The sequence below is a fragment of the Apteryx rowi genome, unplaced genomic scaffold, assembly GCF_003343035.1.
Source record: "Apteryx rowi isolate R43461 unplaced genomic scaffold, aptRow1 scaffold_2, whole genome shotgun sequence".
In the NCBI taxonomy this organism is placed as follows: Eukaryota; Metazoa; Chordata; class Aves; order Apterygiformes; family Apterygidae; genus Apteryx; species Apteryx rowi.
Genome location: NW_020448307.1, coordinates 731,904 through 753,168, shown reverse-complemented (window position 1 = coordinate 753,168; position 21,265 = coordinate 731,904). Strand labels below are relative to the sequence as shown.

At 38.3% G+C, this 21,265-nt stretch overlaps 2 protein-coding genes across 3 annotated transcripts in view; one reads left to right on the top strand and one right to left on the bottom strand.

The window, feature by feature from the left end:
• Positions 1–20,357, bottom strand: part of LARS (leucyl-tRNA synthetase) — a 34,754-nt gene extending 14,397 nt beyond the window's left edge. The window contains exons 1-21 of one of the 2 annotated variants that reach the window (XM_026063146.1): positions 20,286–20,357; positions 18,383–18,501; positions 15,504–15,591; positions 14,757–14,837; positions 14,128–14,268; positions 12,861–13,022; positions 11,996–12,108; positions 11,529–11,592; positions 10,921–10,988; positions 10,387–10,612; positions 9,174–9,261; positions 8,995–9,071; positions 8,271–8,324; positions 7,134–7,274; positions 6,357–6,434; positions 5,263–5,348; positions 5,106–5,171; positions 4,931–5,013; positions 4,089–4,227; positions 1,589–1,798; positions 129–186 (exon numbers count right to left, since the gene is read on the bottom strand). In XM_026063146.1, coding sequence (XP_025918931.1) covers positions 129–186; positions 1,589–1,798; positions 4,089–4,227; positions 4,931–5,013; positions 5,106–5,171; positions 5,263–5,348; positions 6,357–6,434; positions 7,134–7,274; positions 8,271–8,324; positions 8,995–9,071; positions 9,174–9,261; positions 10,387–10,612; positions 10,921–10,988; positions 11,529–11,592; positions 11,996–12,108; positions 12,861–13,022; positions 14,128–14,268; positions 14,757–14,837; positions 15,504–15,591; positions 18,383–18,501; positions 20,286–20,291 — 2,148 coding nt within the window. In that variant the 5' untranslated portion in view covers positions 20,292–20,357. Of the gene's footprint in view, positions 1–128; positions 187–1,588; positions 1,799–4,088; positions 4,228–4,930; positions 5,014–5,105; positions 5,172–5,262; positions 5,349–6,356; positions 6,435–7,133; positions 7,275–8,270; positions 8,325–8,994; positions 9,072–9,173; positions 9,262–10,386; positions 10,613–10,920; positions 10,989–11,528; positions 11,593–11,995; positions 12,109–12,860; positions 13,023–14,127; positions 14,269–14,756; positions 14,838–15,503; positions 15,592–18,382; positions 18,502–19,753; positions 19,773–20,285 lie in introns of those variants that run through there. The other variant, XM_026063147.1, reaches the window with a different exon arrangement.
• A 388-nt stretch (positions 20,358–20,745) lies between these two features.
• Positions 20,746–21,265, top strand: part of RBM27 (RNA binding motif protein 27) — a 25,891-nt gene continuing 25,371 nt past the window's right edge. The window contains exon 1 of the mRNA XM_026063525.1: positions 20,746–20,768. Coding sequence (XP_025919310.1) covers positions 20,746–20,768 — 23 coding nt within the window. The remainder of the gene's footprint in view (positions 20,769–21,265) is intronic.

Here is a 21,265-nt window from a genome sequence, read left to right as displayed (position 1 = left end):
GATGAAGGAACCAAAGTTTTCACTATTTCTTCTTCCTAACTTCCTAGAAGGTTTTTTTCCAAATCTGGCTGGTGAGCAGCTATAGTGACAACCATAAAAACCATCTCATACATGAAAACTCACTATACCTTTTCAGAATTGAGAAAGAGATGTCCATTTGCTCTCACAGCTACTGGCCACTTTTCTCTGTTAGAAGACAAAATATAAAGCATTTGATAATGAACATAATTACATTCATTCTTTTTTTTTAAAAGAGGAAACATTTATTTTTGCCAGTTTGGGATGGACAACTTTTTAAGTGGATCCTTCAAAAAAGTTCCTAGAGGAATGTCTTAAAAATTAATGTTGTCTTTGAGGATGAACTACAACAGAAGGGCTGAGGCTTATCATTGCTGAAATGCAAAGCATGGAGCATTCCACCTACAATTATATTTCATTTACCCTATCTCCCTCTCTGTTCAGCTACATTTAATTTAAAAGCCATGATTAGCATGGCCCAACAGCATTTGGTAGAGCTAGGTCTCATATATAAGCAGATATCAAATCCCCCATGACCATCTTTACTATACATGAGAATATAGCTTTTTCTATATAGTTTTACACAACTCTCAAATAGGGGCTCAAGGAGATTCAAACATAGTATCATCTTCATGCACAGGAGCTACATCTCTCTAAGAGCACCATGTGGTTGGCACAGATTTTCAATCTACACAGTCTACTGAAATGCCTATATGCTATTTCTAAGTGATCCATGAAAAAGTAACAAAGCAACCTTACTGATAATAAATTCACATAAAACCCCTGTGCAGGAATATGATTCCCCACTGGAAAAAAATCCATAGGAGGTGATGTTTACAGAATACATTTTTTGCTTTTACAAAATAGACCAGTGAGAGCTGAAGTTAAAATTTTTTTAGTTTTATATATTTTCTTTTTCACTTGGCTATCTAAATGTCAGCATTTCATGCCTCCACAGATAACTAAAACAAATGAAAAAGTGGCAAAAGATGCACGTTCCAACTTCAGCTGTATTTGGCTTGAGTTCTAGATGTTGTTGCTTAGTATTATCCATTTTTGAAGAGCAAATCACTAAAAGATACTGCAATGCAGTTTCAATACTGTTTTTCACATACCCTGTAACAAGACATCAAGCAAATTTTTGTTTAGTTAGGAAGTCATAAATCCTTAGGTTTGCTCTACAACTATGACTGAAACTGCCAAATGAGTTGTGCTAACACTTTAGAAATCCAGTCTGTAGAACAGGTTTCCAGCAAATTGCCTAGAAATCAGATATCACACAGTAAAATTTCAGTTTTACTTTTAAGAAAATCAGAATTTGTATGTAAGCACCTCACATCTTACATTATTTAAACGATTCTGGAAAAACAGGAAGAGTAAGGGTAAAAAGCCTTCAATTTCAATAGCGTCCAGTATAGACAATTGTAACAGACCTATGATATGAAAGAATATATTTTTAATCTAATTTTGCATGTTGGACAGTCTGTAAAAAGCCATTGGCAATGTACCAGAATTACAAACTCTCCAGCCTTATCTCCTGCACACCTGTTCTGCATTACTTCCAACTTACCTTTCTGACCACATAGCCACATGATTATAGAGGTAGTATGACAGGTGATTTGGAACAAGATCTTTGCCAGAAGCTCTGAGATCCACAGGATACCAAAATTCAAACTCTTCTTTTAGCTTGTCCAGTGTTTCTTTTGGAATCTCTGTCTTAGGAAATGGAGCTGTCTTGAAGAAGATGTAATCCCAAACTTCTTTGCTCATTTGATGTGCCCTGCATAGAATTACTGACACCTCAACAAGAGAGACTAAGAAACTACTCTTCCACTCCACAGCATTTGCATTAACAAAATAGCTTAAGCTAAACTATGGTTTAGCATTCTCACAACATATTCCATTTGATAAGTAAAACGCACATGGACAGAACGTACAGGTACTTTGTCCAAGACCAAAAGAGTGAGTCAAAAATCAGAAACAAATCCAGGAGTCAGAAATGCTAGCTCAGGTCATGCCCTGCTTAAAAAGCCCTTTGATACTTCCCAATAAAGCATGAGAACTCCTGTAAAGAGAAAGCAATTACTAACTAAAGCACAACCTTGAATGTCCTGGAAACCTGACTAATTCTTTTCCAAATGCCCCCCTCTGAGCACCACTTATGACCTTAATTGAGTGCTGCATACRAATTCCTAGTATATAAGTTTCTCTGCCTTCCCTTGCACTGGTCATACAGCCATTCCTTTTGGTTTCCACAAAAGCAGAGGAAAGAGCAGGAGTACAAGAGAAATTGCTGTACAATTCAAGGTCACCTCCCACACGGTAAAATTTATGTTCTTTCCCCACCTTACCAATACAGAGCTGGGATACTTTGGTAAATGTTAATTTTGAATGGATTCAGTAAGACACATTCTACCAGCCACTAGAGGTAGGATCTACAATTTGAAAGACAACACTGTGGTGAGATGCTTCCCTTGAGATGGGACTTAGAGCCACCATTCTCTAACCATTGGCCTGCATAGCAAAAAAGCACACACAAAAACACCACACACGCACACCCCACACACCCTTCTCATTTCTACAGAAATATTTATYCTCTGCTTCTTAAAAGAATTTCACTGGAGTCCACAAAATACTGCCTGCACACATTTCAAACTAATTCAAATTAATTAATTAATTTTCTAATTGAAATTTACCATTTTCTAAAATGTCTACTAAGGTACTTTACCCTACACCATACAGAAAGGAAAACCAATCTGGATCCAAAGTGCTTTCAGTACAAATTAGACAATTAGTTCAAATGACATAGAAGATACCATCAGTCTAGAATATAGTCTTACACGCACTATTTTAATGTTTTAGCTCCAGTAGTTATTGCTCTATGCTACAAATTACTATTGTGTGCTGTGACTTAGCTAAAGTGTCTGATGCCAAAGATATTTTATCTGAATGGCAAGTGAAATGATGCACCATAAATCCCTTATTTACCTCACCCTATAGAAGAAGTCTTAGTAAAAAGTGCTTGCTAACACTAAAAGAAATATGTTATCTACTCAGTCAAAAGTACACTGTAATTTATAAGTACTTAATTACATCAAATCTATAACTCAATGCACAGGCTCCTCACTTTAAAGTTTGTTTCCAGACATGACTAGTATGTAGGTAACCTCTCTATAATTAGAGATGTTTCTTGAGCCAAAAAGAAAACTTTGCCAAGTCTTTCAGAATTAATTCTGCTTGTAATAACCTTTACTTTGGAAAGATTTCCAGATTAGTCATGGTATCAAATACGGTAAGTTCCAATTCCAATGTATAAACTACTCCAGAAAGTAGCTCAGACAACACACAAAATCAGGGCATAAGATTCAAGGCAAGACTGGCAGTGTTTTTTTCAATTCTAGACAAACCATACTATATCTTCTCACTGTGATAGAGGCAGCTCTATCACCTAAAGTTCACAGTCACTCCAACCAAAAGGTCAAGAGTAGACTTCAGAAGTATTTTGGCACACAAGTCCCTGAAGTGTCCTGGAAAAGATAGCCTAAAAGACTATCTGTTTCCACATACTAGCTGCGAATGAAAGGCGAGTCTAAGCTTCTAAGGCAATTACCAACTTTTAACGCAGTGATAGAAACCAAGTGGTGATTTTGCCCACTTTGTACTCTGAAGTAAGCATACAAAAGAGCTTTATTGTAGTTCCTCATATTTGCAAAGCAGTCTCAGCAAGCACTACTCAGACACTTCAGCAGCCACTGATACCAATCACTCAAACACCTGGCAAAGACCATCTCAAGGTAAATGAAACAAGTACTGGAAAAGATGATTTACTTGCATACAGTTCTGCTCTCAAGGATTTTCCTTCTCTCCACCCACCATACTCCTTTCTCTTACCTTATTTCTCTCCTGCAATATTGCTATAAACTTAGCTAACATCAGGTTAAGTTTTGGCAATAATGCTTTTTAATCACAAAAGCAAGGAATCAGCCTGCTTGACCAGTCTTTGTCAAGAACAATCCACGAGAATAGCACACAGAACTAAAGAAGCAAACTTAGGAATTCACTCTCCTTACCTGATGCCTAGGGGAGATTCTCCTTGGCCCCTCAGGTCACCTCCCTGTAACAGATGAGCAACGGTGTAATAAGCCATGTAGATAGTCGAGTCAGAGAGCGATTCTATCAGCCACTGCTCATCCCAAGGCAAACGGGTACCTAGAGAAGATGAAAGCCAGTTATCAAATACAGTCAATATCCTTACTTGCAGGACCAACAATCATGATATTCAAGCATATGTTAGCAGTTTATGACTTTTAGTGGAATGTATACACATGCAAGTACTAATGCTTACATTTTAAAAGTTTTTCTTTTTTGAATGGACTTACGCATTTGAAAGTTTTATTCAAGAGAACATATTTGCTATTTCTGTAGTCCACATCTTAACCCAGCTATCAGCAAATTTCAGCTCCTGATTATTGTTTTCTGTGAATTATAATGCAATTATAATAGTCGTCCCATGTCAAGCTGTGTCTGTTTTGGTATCTTACAAGCTACACAAGATAAAGGCTAGTCAGTATTTAAGAAGGAGAAACGCAAGAAGCAGTATTAGTTTCTTCTGTCAGGATCCCTTCCAGATCAATGCCCCAGGCAAAGAGCTGAAGAGATGCTGCACCAAACCACTGCAGTAACACAGAAATAAAACAACCCCTGGTCACACAAGTTATCAAGATAAAGCATGTCTTCTCTGGGATGTTGGGTCAAGATCTCAGTTGGATAACTCTATTCTACACTTAACTATTCCATTTTTGATTTTAGATTTTAAAAGACCAATTTGTGTAGCATTTAATGAGCTTTCCAAATGAAGCAATGACTATCATGCTCATGAAGCACTGAGTGAGAAAAGGAATGTTTTGTCTACCTAGGCCATATGTCCTGGAGCATGCATGCTCTTGCAGCCAATCAAAAGTAGCTTCAAAATTTCTCCTAGTCTCGTCACAAAACCTGTAAGAAATAAATTTATTAGTTTCTCTTCTCTACTCTCTCAGAACATCAGCAAACATCACTCCGCTTTACATCTGCTTTCTTTAACTTACGTCTCTAGATGTTTCAAGCACTCTGACGCCTGCTTCTTCCAATTCACTTCACCATAATCTAAATACCTATAATCAGGAAAAGTTATTAGAATACAGAAATCCACAAGCAGGATGTAACTTTACAGTAACTTCATACCCACAGCTTTACTTCACTCACCACTGGTCACAAAGAGCCACAACACATTCATCAGCAGACCTTGACATAACTTGTTTCTCAGGTTCCATATAAATCATGGCTTCATCCTAAGACAGATACAGTTATACCATGAAAGAGCAATAAAGCTAAGATACAGGTATTTAAGCATAGTCTTGAAAATCCTCCCATCCTACTGAAAATCATCTTTATTCTAATCCGTCTTACATTTACTGCGTTGCCTTCACCACTACACAGACGCTCTGCCTGAATATCTGCTTCAGTAAAATGAGGATAATATTTGACTGTGTACCTCTCAGAGGTATTAATTCACATAATTGTCAAGCATGGAGACATTCTTAAAAAGGAGGGGAGAAGCACAAAATATTATTTATGCCCCTACACAATAAAACTATTCTTAGGTTTTATTGTGAATAACTTTTTTTTTTTTTTAACCTAAAACAACTGTCACAGCTGCTAGAAAAACTTTTTTTGGGGGGTGGGGGGGGCAGGGAGACAAGAATAGAATTGTTAGCTTTAACTCTACCTCCACAGATCAAATATTCTGTACAGGATGAGACTGAAGTGTTATACTATAATCTGAACACAATAATGCTGCAATAACTAGAAAGTATGGACTAAATAACTGAAGCCTCTTCCATTTCTCAGCCTTATCAGGAAAATCTTATTATATAGAGATGACATGATCACTGTTCATTTACTCCTCTACCTTCTCCGCATGATGAACCCCAGAACTGGAAGGTCTACATGTCAGCCATTCTTTATTGGTAGCCTTGAAACAGGCTAGCAATTTAGATCTTACGCTTTCAGTATCTTCACAACAATTTCAAGAATGAAAATCAGTGCATCAGAACATTCTCTTCTAGATAAGCTGGTGATATGAAGCAGGGAATAATACATCTCTCAGTACTTAGAGTACTCATTCCACTTAAAATAAGACCTGTGTTCTTGAATTAACAGTATTTTGTACTCTGCAGCTATCCTAAGGACCATAAAGAGGGCTGCAGAACAAAAACTGAGGTTTCTTTAGCAACTAAGCTATTGTGAAAAGACAAAATGGGTAATTTAGAAGAAGTGGCATGCATACAACCACATACATTATCCACCATCATCTTCTGAATAAGTTTCTTGACATCTTGAACTTTCTGTCCTTTGAACCCATCCACCAACATTACCTGTAAAACAGGGGCCATATGAGAGTTTATTTTTAAAAATAATTTAAAAAATGGGTGCAATAGCTCTTTAGATCCAACGAAGAAATAATCATTAGTGCAATCTCTGACATACAAAAAATAGGAAGTTTACTTAGTCTTCTTTACTCAAAATAAATTTGTATACTTTTCAGCACACACACTCGGAATCCCAAATAGCTAGTCAGAAATGCAAAGTGCTGCCTCACAAAATTTGCTTGAGTTTAATGCAGCTTAAGAGAAATCAGCTAATCAATGCCCCAGGCAAAGAACTAAGGAGATGCTAAGAAATATGTGACAGTAAGCCATTACACAAGCAGAGATCAGATAAAAATATCATTTTGCTATCATTTCCTATCAATTCTCAAATCAATACTTGAAACAAAATTGGTATTTCCTCAGAATACAACTACTTTCTAGGAAGCCAGATTATGAGCCTCAATTTACAGTCAAACACTTCTCCAATCTTTTTACTATAGTTCCACACAACTTCTCCGCCAATTGCAGAACCTCACTGCAAGAGAAGTCTTTACAAAAAATTGACCAGGAAAACAAGACAAACAACAACAAAAAAACAACAGTCCTTCCTTGCAGTCTTCTCCCCCACTCCCTTTATCACTCCTAATCAAACTCANAAAAAAAAAAAAAAAAAAAAAACTCAGCAAAACCGCTTTTGTTACTTACTCCCTCATAAAATCCCTTCAGGTATATTCTCTCCTTGGCCTCAGCAAGTTTCTCTTTGTCATTTTGACTCTGGATTTTGAGCTCATCACAGACAAGTGGAGCACAAAGGTTGCCATAGCCTGGGATTTCAATGATGGGCACCTGAGAATTAACAAAACAGTGTCAGAAATCCATTTCAAATTATATGAATGCAATAAAATCTACACAAGTAGTAGTTTCATAGACTTCACTTTCATTTCATAGACTTCACTGAAAACTATACACTGAACAAAACAGAGCCAGGTATACTTTTCTTGGTTTGCAATCCGCAGGCTGACATACAAGCTTGAACCAGAGACAAACAGGGGAAGACACACCAATAATTACTAGTAACCTGAGAATATCTGTGTTGCACAATAGTTTGGCAAACTATTTGGCATACAATATTAAACAAGGAATCCTAGTGAGAGCAGCAGCAGGTGTTTGTGCAAAGTCAGAACTTCCACTGTTCTGAACTATGCTGTGTGTAACTTTACCTTATCTATTACTAATCAAGTTAGGCAGGACTTTACAAAGAAACAGTGCAATTCCACTCACCACGTCAAGAGCTCCTGGAGTCCTCAGTGTGACTCTGGGGAGCAATAAACCAGACTTGTTTCCTGACATGAAACTGACACCAAGCACTGAAGTCTGTGTGCAGAAGGGGGGGCAATACAGAATATCGGGGTGCCTTTACCTGTAACCTATATTTTTTAGCTAACAAACTGATTCAGACATGAGTTCACACTAACAGTAAGGGGCTTTAGCTCTGCAGAGAATAGATAACACAGCCTTTCAGGCCAGACTATTACTGAACATTTTAACCAACCAAAAGGTTATCAGTATAACAATGCACTGTGTCCTCAAAAAATATTAATTTCCACAAAATTTAACACTTCATCTCACAAGTATAGCATAGAACAACAAATTTTGGTAGCATCCCCTAACATCCCAACTTTTACAATTATAATAAAACATGACAATATTAGGTTGCTCTATAAACATTTCAGCTCTTTCAGCTGAAAAGACTTTAAAAACAGCAATTCTGGAAGAAGTAGGACATTTATCAGTTGATACAAAGCCATGTGTACTGAGATGCACACATTCCGGTGGACTTACCGGTTCAAATGGCAGGACCATTTCATCTTTGATGCCATACTTCACCCTCAAAGCCTTTGAAAGTTAGAAAAAAACATGCCACAATATTAAACGTAGAAGAGTTTTCTTTTTTCTTTTTTTCATCCATTCAGAGGGACTTTCTTGTACATAATATTTCACCATGAAGCAGACAAACTGCTTCCCTGTCTGCTCACCATTCCTCAGATCTGAGTTTAACTCCTGTCTGATTTCCAGGTGATTCTTTGTCATAATTTCTACATTTCTAAGAGGGGAAAATAAATCATCATTCTACCCTGAAAATGAGTGACACAAAGAAATTCAATAGCCAGTTATAGCTGCTTAGACTCTGATATACTTTTGAAGTTGTAATAGCAACAGCTACTTTAAGTCTCATTTGAAATGAATACAGAGGTCTTAATCTTATCTACAGAAGTCATTTCCACAACAGGCATTCATTTCTACCTCACTGGTAGACTTCTCTATGTTAAATTGCAGCAGAAGTAACCTGATTCTTGTCCAAAACCCTTCTTGAAGTCTGAAAAGAAAAAAAACTATTCCAGCTCCACTGATTTTAACCTCATTTATTTTTTAAACAAGATTTATTTCAAGTTAGAGACTGCAAAACTTCAAAGGGAGTTTCATCTTACTCATTGGATATCCACTCTTGTCTCTCCAAGCTCTGGAGAGAAAACAGGAACAAAAATAATTCAGATAAAAGACTGACCTGTTTTTTTTTCAAATCTCTCAGGGCTGCAAAGTCATCAGGCGAATCAGAGGGAACACTTGTTACCACTCCAGTTCCTTGTCAAAGAAAAGAAAGTACAACAGATAAAAAGATTAGTCAACATGTCTTGAATGCACAGGGTGCAAACAGGCTTAGGCAAGATGCTGCTGTAATATTACCTTTATCTTCTTTAATTGTGAGCATGGGAAGAGCATATATAATTTTGTAGGCAGTTAGGGGTGCAGAAAGTGCAGCACCAAGAATCTCCTATGCAAGGCAAAGGAATATTATCATTAGATTAAGTTGTACAGTTTCAGCCTGGCTGAGTACACTGATAGCTGATACTCTTAAGTTTGCTGGCATTCTTTACATATTACAAATAAAGAAAAATTGTTTGACAAGGAGGAAGCACTTATGAAAGAAAGATCTGTGTATGTTTTGAGACAGTATATTGACTATTCTATTTACTGGTAGAAAAATCAAATACCAGATAAAGAGACAAAAAGAAATTCTGAGAAAAACAAAACTACTGAAAAAGCAGGAAGTGTAGAACTGGAAAAAGATAATAAGCAGGGAAACAGTTTGCCTTCAAATATTTGAAGCCCATCAGCATTAAGACAGGAATGAATTAGCTAGCCAGATTTAAAGGCCAGATCAAACAAAACTCAGGAAAAGCCTATTTTCAAGATCATTTATGCACTGAGAAAAGGTAGTCTAGATGTTACAGTCGTGCTATTCCTGTAATTTGCCTGGATTTGTGTCATCGCTACTAATGAAGAAACAGAGTATACTATTTTCTACTTTATAGAAAGCAGGACCAATAAAGACAAGTTTAAGTGAATGGAGATCGAATGGTGTAAACAGCATCCGTATCAGGATGAACAAATGATACTAATTACATTGTTATTCAGAGCACAGGAAGTTAAGGATACTAAATACCAAAAACACTAACATTCAAACATTATGCAAAGAAATGCTGCATTCACATAGAGATGTGCCAGGAATTTCATCATAAAAAAACACTTTTGCATGCAACACTTTCTAGCTACTACTTTATTTTCCCCTTTCCATTCCCTGTAGAGAAAAGAAGTCACCATTCCCAGCATGCAAAAATAACGTTATTTAAACCATTCATTCATCAGGTAAAGCTAAGGCAATAGTAATGCATTTATGTACAGGTTAGTGAACTTGTTTAATCTCCCAGAAGTAATTGCAGCTTAGCTGCTAAGGAAGTTTTTTTTTTGCTTGCTTTATTTGGTCACTTAACACTCCCCAAATTTTTTCCTAGTACCTATGTTTTCTTTACTTTTAAGTAGAATTTTACCATCACCTTTGTAAGTATTAGCTTTAGAGAAATAGATAAACTTGGCCAGCAAGCTGCAAGATGCTTACTTCTCCCATCAGCTCCTTGACAACAGGTACAACTCCATTATCTTTTGTAAAGCCCTGGTAAGACATGTTCCTGGCAGCTCTTTGAGTACAGATAAAAATATCCCCACTCTGAGTTTCAAAGCCAATGTACTTCATATCTGGTCGAACCCAGCAGTTAGTCTGTCCAAACACGGTCTCTGGTCTGACAGTAGCAGCCACCAAAAAGATATTTTTTCCTCTTAGGCCACTGGAGGGGAAAAAAGTATTTTATAAGTCACCAAAATAAAAACACTCAGGGTAATACAGAACATGGTTTTTTAAGCTAACGTGAACTACACAACGGATGAAGTGATCATTGCACTCTTTGGGTTTTTTTTTTTCCCCTCTCTGTTTTTGTATTTAACTCCAAAATGGAGTTCCATACCAGGTCTTTGAAATGACAGAAATAACAGAATGAAATTTACATTCTGCATCAGGCAAAATAAACTGTTAATTTAATAGTCACTTCTGGCCTTAAAAATAAAACCTATCTGCCATTATGAATTCAAGACCTACCTTAATTTTGCAGGATAAGGATCTAGCACCTTCATTTTTAATAGAGTATATTCTTGTGGTCCAACACCCTACAATTCACATACACAAGGCAACAATCAATGTATGAAGTTGACTGAGGCAGTAAAGAAAATAAATTCTATTCTGTAGTAACCTAACCCAAACGCAACTTAAGGTATAGAAGCTTTCTTTAAAGTAAATCGTATTTCCATTGATACTAACAGCTGATTAGTAGAACACAAACTTGAGACATAGATTCTACTTAATTCCTCTGTCCAAAAATTTACTCATAACAGCCACGACCTCAGCACCATGGAAGTTAGTAAGAGCTTATTTGTTTTGTTTCAACAGATAAAGAATCACACGATGTAGTGAAGCTGATTGCACAAATTGCCAAATAATCACAGAAAACAGCTGCAATGAGAAACACTATCCATAGTTCAAGACAAGTATTCTCTATATAGACATTCAATTTTCACATGTACTGACAGTTGAGAACASATAAGTCAGTATGTACAAAATATATTTGCTCCAGGATACAACTTGTTTTTTTCATTCACTATTTAAGAACCATAAGAAATGCATAAAAATCACCATTAAAAATATATTACCTCTCCTGTTTGCCTATCATGATCCATGCAAGGCTGTCCATCTTTTGGAGAATAAATTGTGTATCTAGGAAAAGGTACATTTTCATTTAATAGCAAAGACAGTATTCTATAGGCCAGGAGAAACGTACGATCTTTATCAAAAGGAGACCTCCAAATGATATTTTCAATTTGTGCCTAAATTGGTTTCCATTGATGTCCATAATAAGTTTTTACAAAAGCTTTCAGTATTGGCCTAGCTTTGCTTTGAGTTGATATCCATTGTAAAACTCTAAAAAACAAGAACAATCTTACAAACTCTGCTAACACAACAAACCCCCTACGTTGCTATGTTTAGTAGGACATCTGAAATCAAAGGATTTTAGTTATAAGCAAGTTCCAGAGCTATGCAATAGGGTTCCATCTGTCATAAAGCTGAGCTCATTCATATCCACGATAGACTCTTTGTGAGAGGAGAGCAGCAGGCTTACCGTTTCCCAAACTTAATCTTATTTCTTTCTCTTAAAGTAAGGAATTGCCAGCGGATAAAGGAATCATAATATGGGTTAACATCCGTAGTAATGAAAGAACGTCTCCAATCCACCTGAAAATGTGTAGAAATCCCATTTTTACTGGTAACAAAAGGCAATAAAGAAATTCAGAGAACCTCGCATCAGCAAAAATATTTTTTTTTAAACTTAGAAAAAGAAAAAAAAAAAACTTTTCTCCAAAAGCATAATGCAAATATGCATCATAATAAGGATGCACGCTTTAAAAACAAAAAGTCCACAAAAACCACACAGTCTGTGTGCACATAGTCCTTCAGAGCTGAGATTTTAAAAATTTCAAGGCTCTGTCTGCTGAATGTGGATTTTAGAAATTTCATAGTAGAAATTTCAATCACTCAGAAGTTAAATTTCAGCATGGCCTTACTTCATGATCTGTCTGCATATTTCTAAATTTGTTTTCAGTAGGATAAGTATATTCAGTATCACATCCTTCTCCTCATAAAACTACCGTCAATATTAACTACAGAACAGCATATCTAATATGCAAACAAGACATACAAGGCACAATTCATTGATTTGATTCTTGTTTTGAATTGTGACCACTGCATAGGATATAATCTCTATACAAAAGAAAACACTTCATGATCAAACAAGACTATTAGAAGGTTAAATGAATAATATCATAAATACTGGAAAGATTTCTAAAACACTGATTATTGTGCAGACAATCTCTTCTCTCAGAGAGAAAAAATACTAAAACAAAAATAATAATAAATATAAGAAATTTTAAAAAATTAACAGCAAACACAGTTGCTTGCATAATAAAATTTTAGATTTTTATAGTTACCTTCAGTCCCATGCTTTTCAGGTCCTGAACAGCAAGGGGAGGGAAATAATCTAGCCAATGCTCAGCTTCAGAAAAACCGACTACTTCTTCATCACAAAGACCCAAAGACTTCATGATTCCCCACTGGTATTTAGAAGAGCCAGTCTTGGCAGCAGCCTTACTCTAAAAAAGATAATCATGATTAGAAAATAAAGTGCATTCTCCCGTATTCATAATAATTTTATATGCTCCAGAGAATTTCCCTCTACTAATAGAGTGGTTTCTATTTCCAGGAAGAGAAATCAATAAAAATACTCTAGTGGCTTTTCTCTAACAGTGAGGGCAGTTTCAGTTTCTACTCTACACTTTTGCCTAGCTGATATTCAATGGTGCATACTTTAAAACATCCGCTTTTCAACTGCTAGATCCTGAGATCCATCCAAATATATCTGCAGAAAAGGTGCGCCATAGCTGGAACTGGCAAAAAAGACCAGTTAGTTGAGGTCTTGGTCAAATAAATGGGTATTTTGCCATGAAAAGACAGAGCAGTGCTGGATTATATCCTTGTAATCAAACAATAGTCTTTTCCACTCGTACTTTGCTCATATTTGAAGGACAATAGCTGGAAAAAATATCTTTCACATCTCTACCAATCATTTACCACCTGCAAGAGCAGTCAAGATCACTTTTTCTGTTGATGCAGAATAGACAGAATCCTAAGTCTACTGCTTTTAAATGTGATTTCTTTTACATAAACAATAAGTGTAAAAACATATTTCTAAAGTTTTCCCAGATTTGTTTCTTTTCTTTGCCTTGTGATACTCCCAGAATCATAAATCTCATTTAAAAATCTGATAAACCAAAAGAGTTTTAATGATTATACTTAGCACATCTAGCCATATTTCAAAAAGATAATAATCAGAATAGTAGGTCTTCTAATCATTCCTGCTGAGAAAGCAGGATTATTTCCTACAGTTTGTGAATGCTTTGCACAGCTAGATGTTCAGAGTACTGTTCTGGATGATTTGATTTTTCCCTCAGGAAACTATTTGACTGTACACTAGCTCACCATTAAGAAGTTTTCATGCACTAGAATGGTATCTTTGGAACCATGTAGTTGATGTACCCCTCTCCCCCAAACCCACCCTGTCTGGAAGAACAATCTAAATATTTGTATCATTGGTTTCTCTCCAGAGAGAGTGAGAGAGGGAAACAGACCCATAATACATACTTTTGAACTTCAATAGCACAGCTACAAATCCAGAAAGACTTTGTTTAAAAAGTTTACCTTTTTGCCTTTTGCTTTGTCTTTGATGATAATCTCTTCCTCTTTTTTAACAGTATTTTCCTCCTCCTCTTCCTCTTCATCAGGAAATTCAGGTGGGCAGCCATATAATTCCATTTCTCTTTTTAGCTTATCTGCACAAGCCTAAATAAAGAGTTTTTGATAGTCTATCAGCACTTCTCAGTAACTATGATTGAAGTAATTGCCAAGGATTGATTTGCTTTAGAATAATCAAATATGAATTTTTATATTAATTATGCAGATACTGCTAATGCTTTGCATTCCACTACAGCATTTTAAACTTTTTCTGGAGGTTACATTAAGTTCTAGGAGATCCTCTATCATCATCAGTGCCTGCCATGGCAGGAAGAGGTTTATAGTGAGAATTGTCTTGCAAATGAAAGAAAAAAACTCTACGTGAACTTAATTTTAAAGCATTTTATTTTCTAAAAGGTCATACTGTACAGTCCAACTGCAACTCACATCTTTAAGACTACAAATTCAGATTCTAAATTGCACGGTCTTGATGAATTTTTGAACAAATTAACACGATGTTCTGGATAGAGAGTAAGCAATGCTTTATGCAGCCCTAAGTAAGAAAACAAAAAACTCAGTAACTCAAGCCATCTTACCTTTATAGGCATCCCAGTGCAGTGCAGACCAAATGGGAACAAACAACTCTTTCCTTTTAGCCTCTGATACCCAACTGCAAACTATATAAAGTGGAAAAACAGAAAAACATGAAACAAGAATGGCAAGAAGCTAAGTTCTCAATCTTCTCAAAAAATAAAATTCATTTTTCAGATGAAGTCACTAAAAACAGAAGAATACAGTGAACAGCATCTTAGAAGCTAATTAAAGGAACAGAAGGTGAAACTATATTTTATTACCAGCTTTGCCACTGCCTCACTGCATAAGTGCAAGCTTTTTTGATTTTCAGAAGGCTGTTTTGAATAGAGAAAAATAGGTGCAAAGAGAACAAATTTTGTGCAATCTTGCCCAGCAGTATAAGACCTGTTAACACACAGGTAACAGAGCACAGCATTCACAAACAAAAGAGACCGTAGGGTTCTCTGTGAAGTTGTGTCATTTAACAGCTAAACAGTAAGAGGCAGCAGCTGCTAAAGTCTTGGCAAATTTGAAAGAAAGCACATAGCAGGAAACACCTCTAGTCTAATCTCCTAGGCTGTGATGGGTGGCATTTCCTTTCAACCTCCAATATTTCTACAGAAAACCTGGAGAAAAAGAAAACTGGAGTATGTGCCATTGAGTCTATAAAGTAATTAACAAGGCATTCTGTTAGTTCAAAACTTAGCTACAAAATTAGCATTTGATTTAGAATAGCAGTTAAAAAGATATTAGCAAAGGGAAATTTTTACCTCACATTTGGATAAAGAAAATGTGTGTCCCAGGTGAAGGCGGCCATTCATGTAGGGATATGGAAAGGTGACAAAGTACTTTCCTTTGCTGAGAAGAAATTCAAAGGAGAATTAAAACATCTACTGTAATTAGAATATGTTTAATTAAATCACTTAACTGATATGTTCAGCTATTATCAGCTCACAGTGACATTAAAATAATATTTTCCCCACAAACAACATCAGTCTTTAGTATTAAGCAGCTGTTATACTAACAGGTTTTTACTGATTTAAAGAAAAAAACAGAAAAAAAAAAAAAAGGACTGACATCACAAAAGAAACTTTGAAATACACGCAACATCTTCCAAAAAGATACGAAGTTCTAATCCTGATTCTGTAAGTTAATTTCTGCAAAGGCTTAATGAATTAATTTGTTTAATCTCCCACTGCCTGAATTCAGCTGTTCTAGTGACACACCGAAAGTAATTACTCATTTCATAGGGATATATTGTTGCACAGCAGTTTGAACACATATTATTGTAACCTGACCTCTCAAAGCAACTAAGGTAATTTCAAGATCTTTAAGACATCGGAAAGTTCTACCTCCACCTTTGCACTCTACTTCTATTCTGTGCCTTGTCTTTACTCTTCTGACACTACCACTGAAATGCAAACATGTATAATAAAGGCACAACCATCTGGCTGCTTACAAAATATTACAGTTTAAGAGGTTGCCACCTGTTATATCACATTTTCATTATCTTGGTTTACCTTGACTTTCCCAAGTAACAGACTAACAAACCTCACATTGTCAGGGTCACTGCTTTTTTGCTCAGAGACCTCCCTAAACCACTAATGTTGTTTCGTAAGTAAACCTTTGTCTTCACTATAAGAAGCATCAATCCTACTGATTTGTGAAAGTAATTCTGCTCCCAAGCATGCTAAGCATTTCCAGAGGTTCCATCCTAACCAAATTTCCCAAGGTTACTCTGAGGTAGAAACAAAACCAAGAGTTAAACACGGTCTTTCTTAATCCCCCAGTATGTTCCTTTTACCAATAAAATATGCTTCCTCCTAGCAGCACCCTGTTCACATTCAGAAAATCATGACCACAACTCATTCTGTTTGTTACAACGTTGATAGTCCTGAGTGTGCCGTGACCAAGGTAACTGAGAGGTTTCTTCTCAATTAACTCAAGTACTGCACCTACCACAAGAGAATTTAATCTTGACAAATAGGGAGATTGAATGTAAAATTAAAATTTGGTAGCTGCTTAGACAAAAGAGCAGACTGTATCTGTCATGTGAAAAGAGAACAGTTCAAGCCAGAGCCAGATGTACCCGGTATTTTAGAAGGATCGGTTTCACRAAGCTGAAAACAATTATGAAACCAACCAGCTGGGAGAAAATTTAAACAAACAGTGAAGAAGCCACCTCTGCAATACATAGAGCAGCTTAAGAATATTTTACTAGAAGGCCAAAAAGCTGCAGTCAGAACAGAATGTTATGCTGACTAAAAACTGCATAGATTAAAAGTAGCATGCTTATTTAAAACAGATCATTAAATAACAGGTGAGAAGAGATAGAATTCACAGCAGTTCAAATGGATCAGAAGCAGCAAATAATACCACTAGGGAATGGAAAAAGACACAGATAAACCTCAGTATAGATTCACCCTCAGAGCTGATGTCAACAAAGAGGTGTTTTAGCTTCATTTAACAAAATAAATTAACAAAAGGAATCCTACTGATGGCATTATTACACAGAAACAGCAGAAAACAAGAGGTGGTTGAGGCACAGGCCACAAGCATCTCTACAGACAGCACAGAATTGTGATAGCAGAGGAAACTTCAAACAAGGAAGTAGAAATATGACAAAATGCAGTGATTGGAAGTTGAAATTAGATATTCAGGTAAGAAAACAGAAAAATTTTTAGCCATAAAAAAAAAAATCCGTGGTGGAATTCTAGTCCCTTTAATTATTGTAAAACTGTGTCAACAAAGCCAACCTACTACTTTTATTTTTAGTTAGAAATTTTAAGCATTAATTACAGTCCTGAATTTCATCCTGTAACATAATGAACACTTAAGTATAGACTGCAGTTCCTTTAAGCAAAAAGGATTTCTACAATCTGAGCAAAAAGACATACTCACCTAACAAGTGTTTTTGTTATACCTCCTAATTTAGCATTCAAATTGTCTGACTCTTTTGGACGCTAAATATTACTCAGCCCTGGGACTAAATTCACTGGAGCTACAGATCAGGACAAAAAGTCCAAACTGAAATTCTTACACTAGCAAGATAGTCAAACTTTTGCAATATATTTCATGTACTTAAAAGAAATTACAGTCCCTCATCTGAAGGGCTGTAAATATCACAGGTCTGGTCTTCATCCATTTCTACGCAAAATAAAACAGGTTAGCCTACATCATGACTCAAGAGGTTTGTTAAACAATTTTCTTTTCTCAGTGAAGCAGCGTGAGTACACACCTTCATTCATTTACCATGCCTCAGATACAGAAATAGTACTTTCTAAATGAGAGACAGTAATTTCTCAGGCTGTAAGGGCTCAGACTTCACCTTGAGAAATATTCTCCATGCCAGAGAGTTGAAGTCACAAAAGACAACCTATTTTTAAAGTCTCAGAGGATATTGATGCTACTAAGGAATAAGAGGAAAGCCTTTCTTCATCCGACTGGAACTTGGCCAGCATATGCACACCAGTGCTTTATGCTGTCAGCTACGGAAATGCCAACATAATGCATACATAAGTAGCTTCATCTGAGAACACTATTCATTTGAAAAAAGGATACTTTTTTCTGGGTTTTGACGGAAAAAAAAAATCTCTTCAAAACAGATTTCAAGTAGTTGAAGATAAAACCTGTGAAAAAGGAATGATACCTTTTCTGGTTCAGCCTATCTGAAGCATTAATCTCAAAGACTCGCTCATCGTCCCACTTTTGCTGAATCTCTTTTTCAATTTTCTTCAGGAAATCTACTTTCGCTGTCCCTTTACGTTCCTGTTCAACAAAGAAAGAAGAGGAGTCTGGTTGAATGGGTTAATAAAACCCAAAATTGTATTACAATGTATGACAGACCTCTCCTGAACTTATTTTGTTACTGAACACAAGCACTGTAGAGCATATTTGCAAACATTTCCCTGAACCCCATAACATTGTAGCATCATCTCAGAGCAAAGTAACATTAACATGATCAACCACTGGTCTGTGTACACTTGTATCCTTAAGAATCAGCCACCCAAAACCAGATCAAAAAAAATCTACAAAGAAAGGACTAATAACCTCTTTCCAAGGCAAAGGACTCTATTCTAGCCAACATAACATGCAAGATGCCCTACTAACAAACTAATTATCTTACCAATATCTAACAAACTCAAAGATGTTTGAGTTGGGGAGATAAGAATGTGTTTAAACCATATGTGAAAAAAAATCATGGAATTTTTTTTTCATTCCCGATTCTTCCATCAACTTTGTGTAATGTTCCTTGATTTTCCTATCCATTAGGTGGGAACAGTACCTCCCAGGCCAACAAAAGTGTCTGGCATACAACTCTTCTTTAATTATAGTTCAGAAAGTGAAAAGAGAGTTCTTCAGAATTTAAAACTCTTTAAATATTTTACCTATCAGTGTTTAAACACCACCATTAAACATTAAATATTCCTTCTTCCTATTCTCTTATTGTATAACATACCTAAAGCGTGAATAATGTATATGCTGTGGGTATTGTAGTCATAAATCTTGATATACACATAGAGTACTTTTTTGCAAGATCAAAGCACTAAGATGTTTGGGACAGATGTTGCTCCTAATTTATTTATATAAGCAAACAGGAATCTTAATAAAAATAGAAAGTTACTACTGAAAACTACAAAATGCCTTTAAAAGAAAAACCATAAAGATACTACTATAACTTAATGAAAAGTTCTCATCAATGTAAAAGCTTTCTCACCAGTCTCTTAAACTATACTACTACATAATATACCATAGTACAACTGCACCATTTTAATAATTATTAAGTTACCTATAAAAAAACGACAAAACTAGCTGCAAGAAGTAATATGGGGTTTATAAAGCAGTGTAAGTTACTAGGAAATATCGCCTATCAATACTGTTAACTGAAGTAATTTCAAAACATTGGCTAGTTCAAAGATATTGCCAGCCTTTCGCAGTGCTCCTAAGACTCCCTATATTGCAAAACCATGTCACGAAACGTGGGAGAAAGCCTTGAAAGTGTACTGAAATTATTATTAGCCTTGGAAACGCAGAGGTGTTTGCGAGGAAACGGAACCAGCTGGGAGCTGGAACCAGTGACGGGAGAGAGCAGCTTTGCTAATCGCACTGTGGCCTTGCGGGCGCGCTTCGAGGTGGCAGCAGACGGACAGACGGACAGGCGGACAGGCAGACGGACAGCCGGGCAGGCAGCTCGGGCAGCCGCGCAGCAGACCCGGAGGACTCTCCCTGAAGGGCAGCCTCAAGGCACGACCCCTCTGCGCCGCCTCACACGGGAGCCCCGCGGCTCAGGACAACGACACCGCCCCGCTACGGAGAAGGGAGGGGAAGGGAGGGGAGGGCAGCGGCCGGGCCGGGCCGGACCAGGCCGCTCCCGCCGGCGATGCGCCGCCGCGGGGGGCCGGGGCCGGGCCGCCCCCTCGGTGGCCTGGGGTGGGGCCGGGCCGCTCCTGCAGCTGCCGGCGACATGCCGCCGCAGGGGGCCGGGGCCAGGATGGGCCGGGCCGGGCCGCCCCCTCGGTGGGGCCGGGCCGGAGGAACCACACCACACTCACCGCCATCCCGTCCCGCCGCCACCACACCACGCCGCCGCGCCAGGCCTGACGGGAGCTGTAGTTCCAGGCCCCGCCCCGCGCCAGGCCTGACGGGATCTGCAGTTCCTCGGCCCCGCCCCGCGCCAGGCCTGACGGGACCTGCAGTTCTCTGGCCCCGCCCCGCGCCTGACGGGAGCTGTAGTTCTCTGGCCCCGCGCCAGGCCTGACGGGAGCTGCAGTTCTCCCCGCCGACGCGCCGGGGAAGGGGACGGCGCGCTCCTTTTTCCAGCAGTGTTTTTACTGGCAGGCCCCGGCCCCTCCGTGTCCGTGCCCCAAGCGAACGCAGAGCCGCGGGTCTGCGTGGCGCCGAGCCTCGGTCCTGAGGGCAGGACCCGGGCACACCGGGGCCGCCGGGAGAATGTCCGATCCGCTCCCACGGTTTTTTTGTATGACACGGAATTAGAGACCATTTTGACCCGATATGCTTGAAGCTCAAGCAACCGGGTTTGACGACTCAAAAGTATAAATTAGCAGAGATAAATATGCACACGGTACGTTAGCTTTTTCCTAGTGAAAACGTCACGAAAAGCAAAAGGTTCAAAACTAGCAGAAATGGCAAATAGGAGGGCAGTAGATTAGTTTTTTCCTGGTGAGAACGTCAAAAAAAGAAAAGGTCTCCGGCCCAGCAGGCGCGGCCAAGGGGAGGGACGCAGGCGAGGCCGTTCGCCCACCGCGCCGCCAGGGGCGCCGCTGGGGGCGCGGGGGCGCCGGCCGCACCGCGGGGTGCCTGCGCCTTTAAGAGCCCCCCCAACATGGCGCCCCAGGGTTCATGTGCTCGCGCGATCTAGCCTGCTGCCGCTCCGGTGACCTTCGGGACGAGCGCCTCGCGGCTGCGATTGGCTCGGCGCGCGGCGGCGCCGCCGCCCGATTGGTGAGCGGCGGGCGCCGCCCCGCCCCCGGCGGCGCCCAGCAAGCTGCGTTGCGGGCTGGTGGCGAGTTCC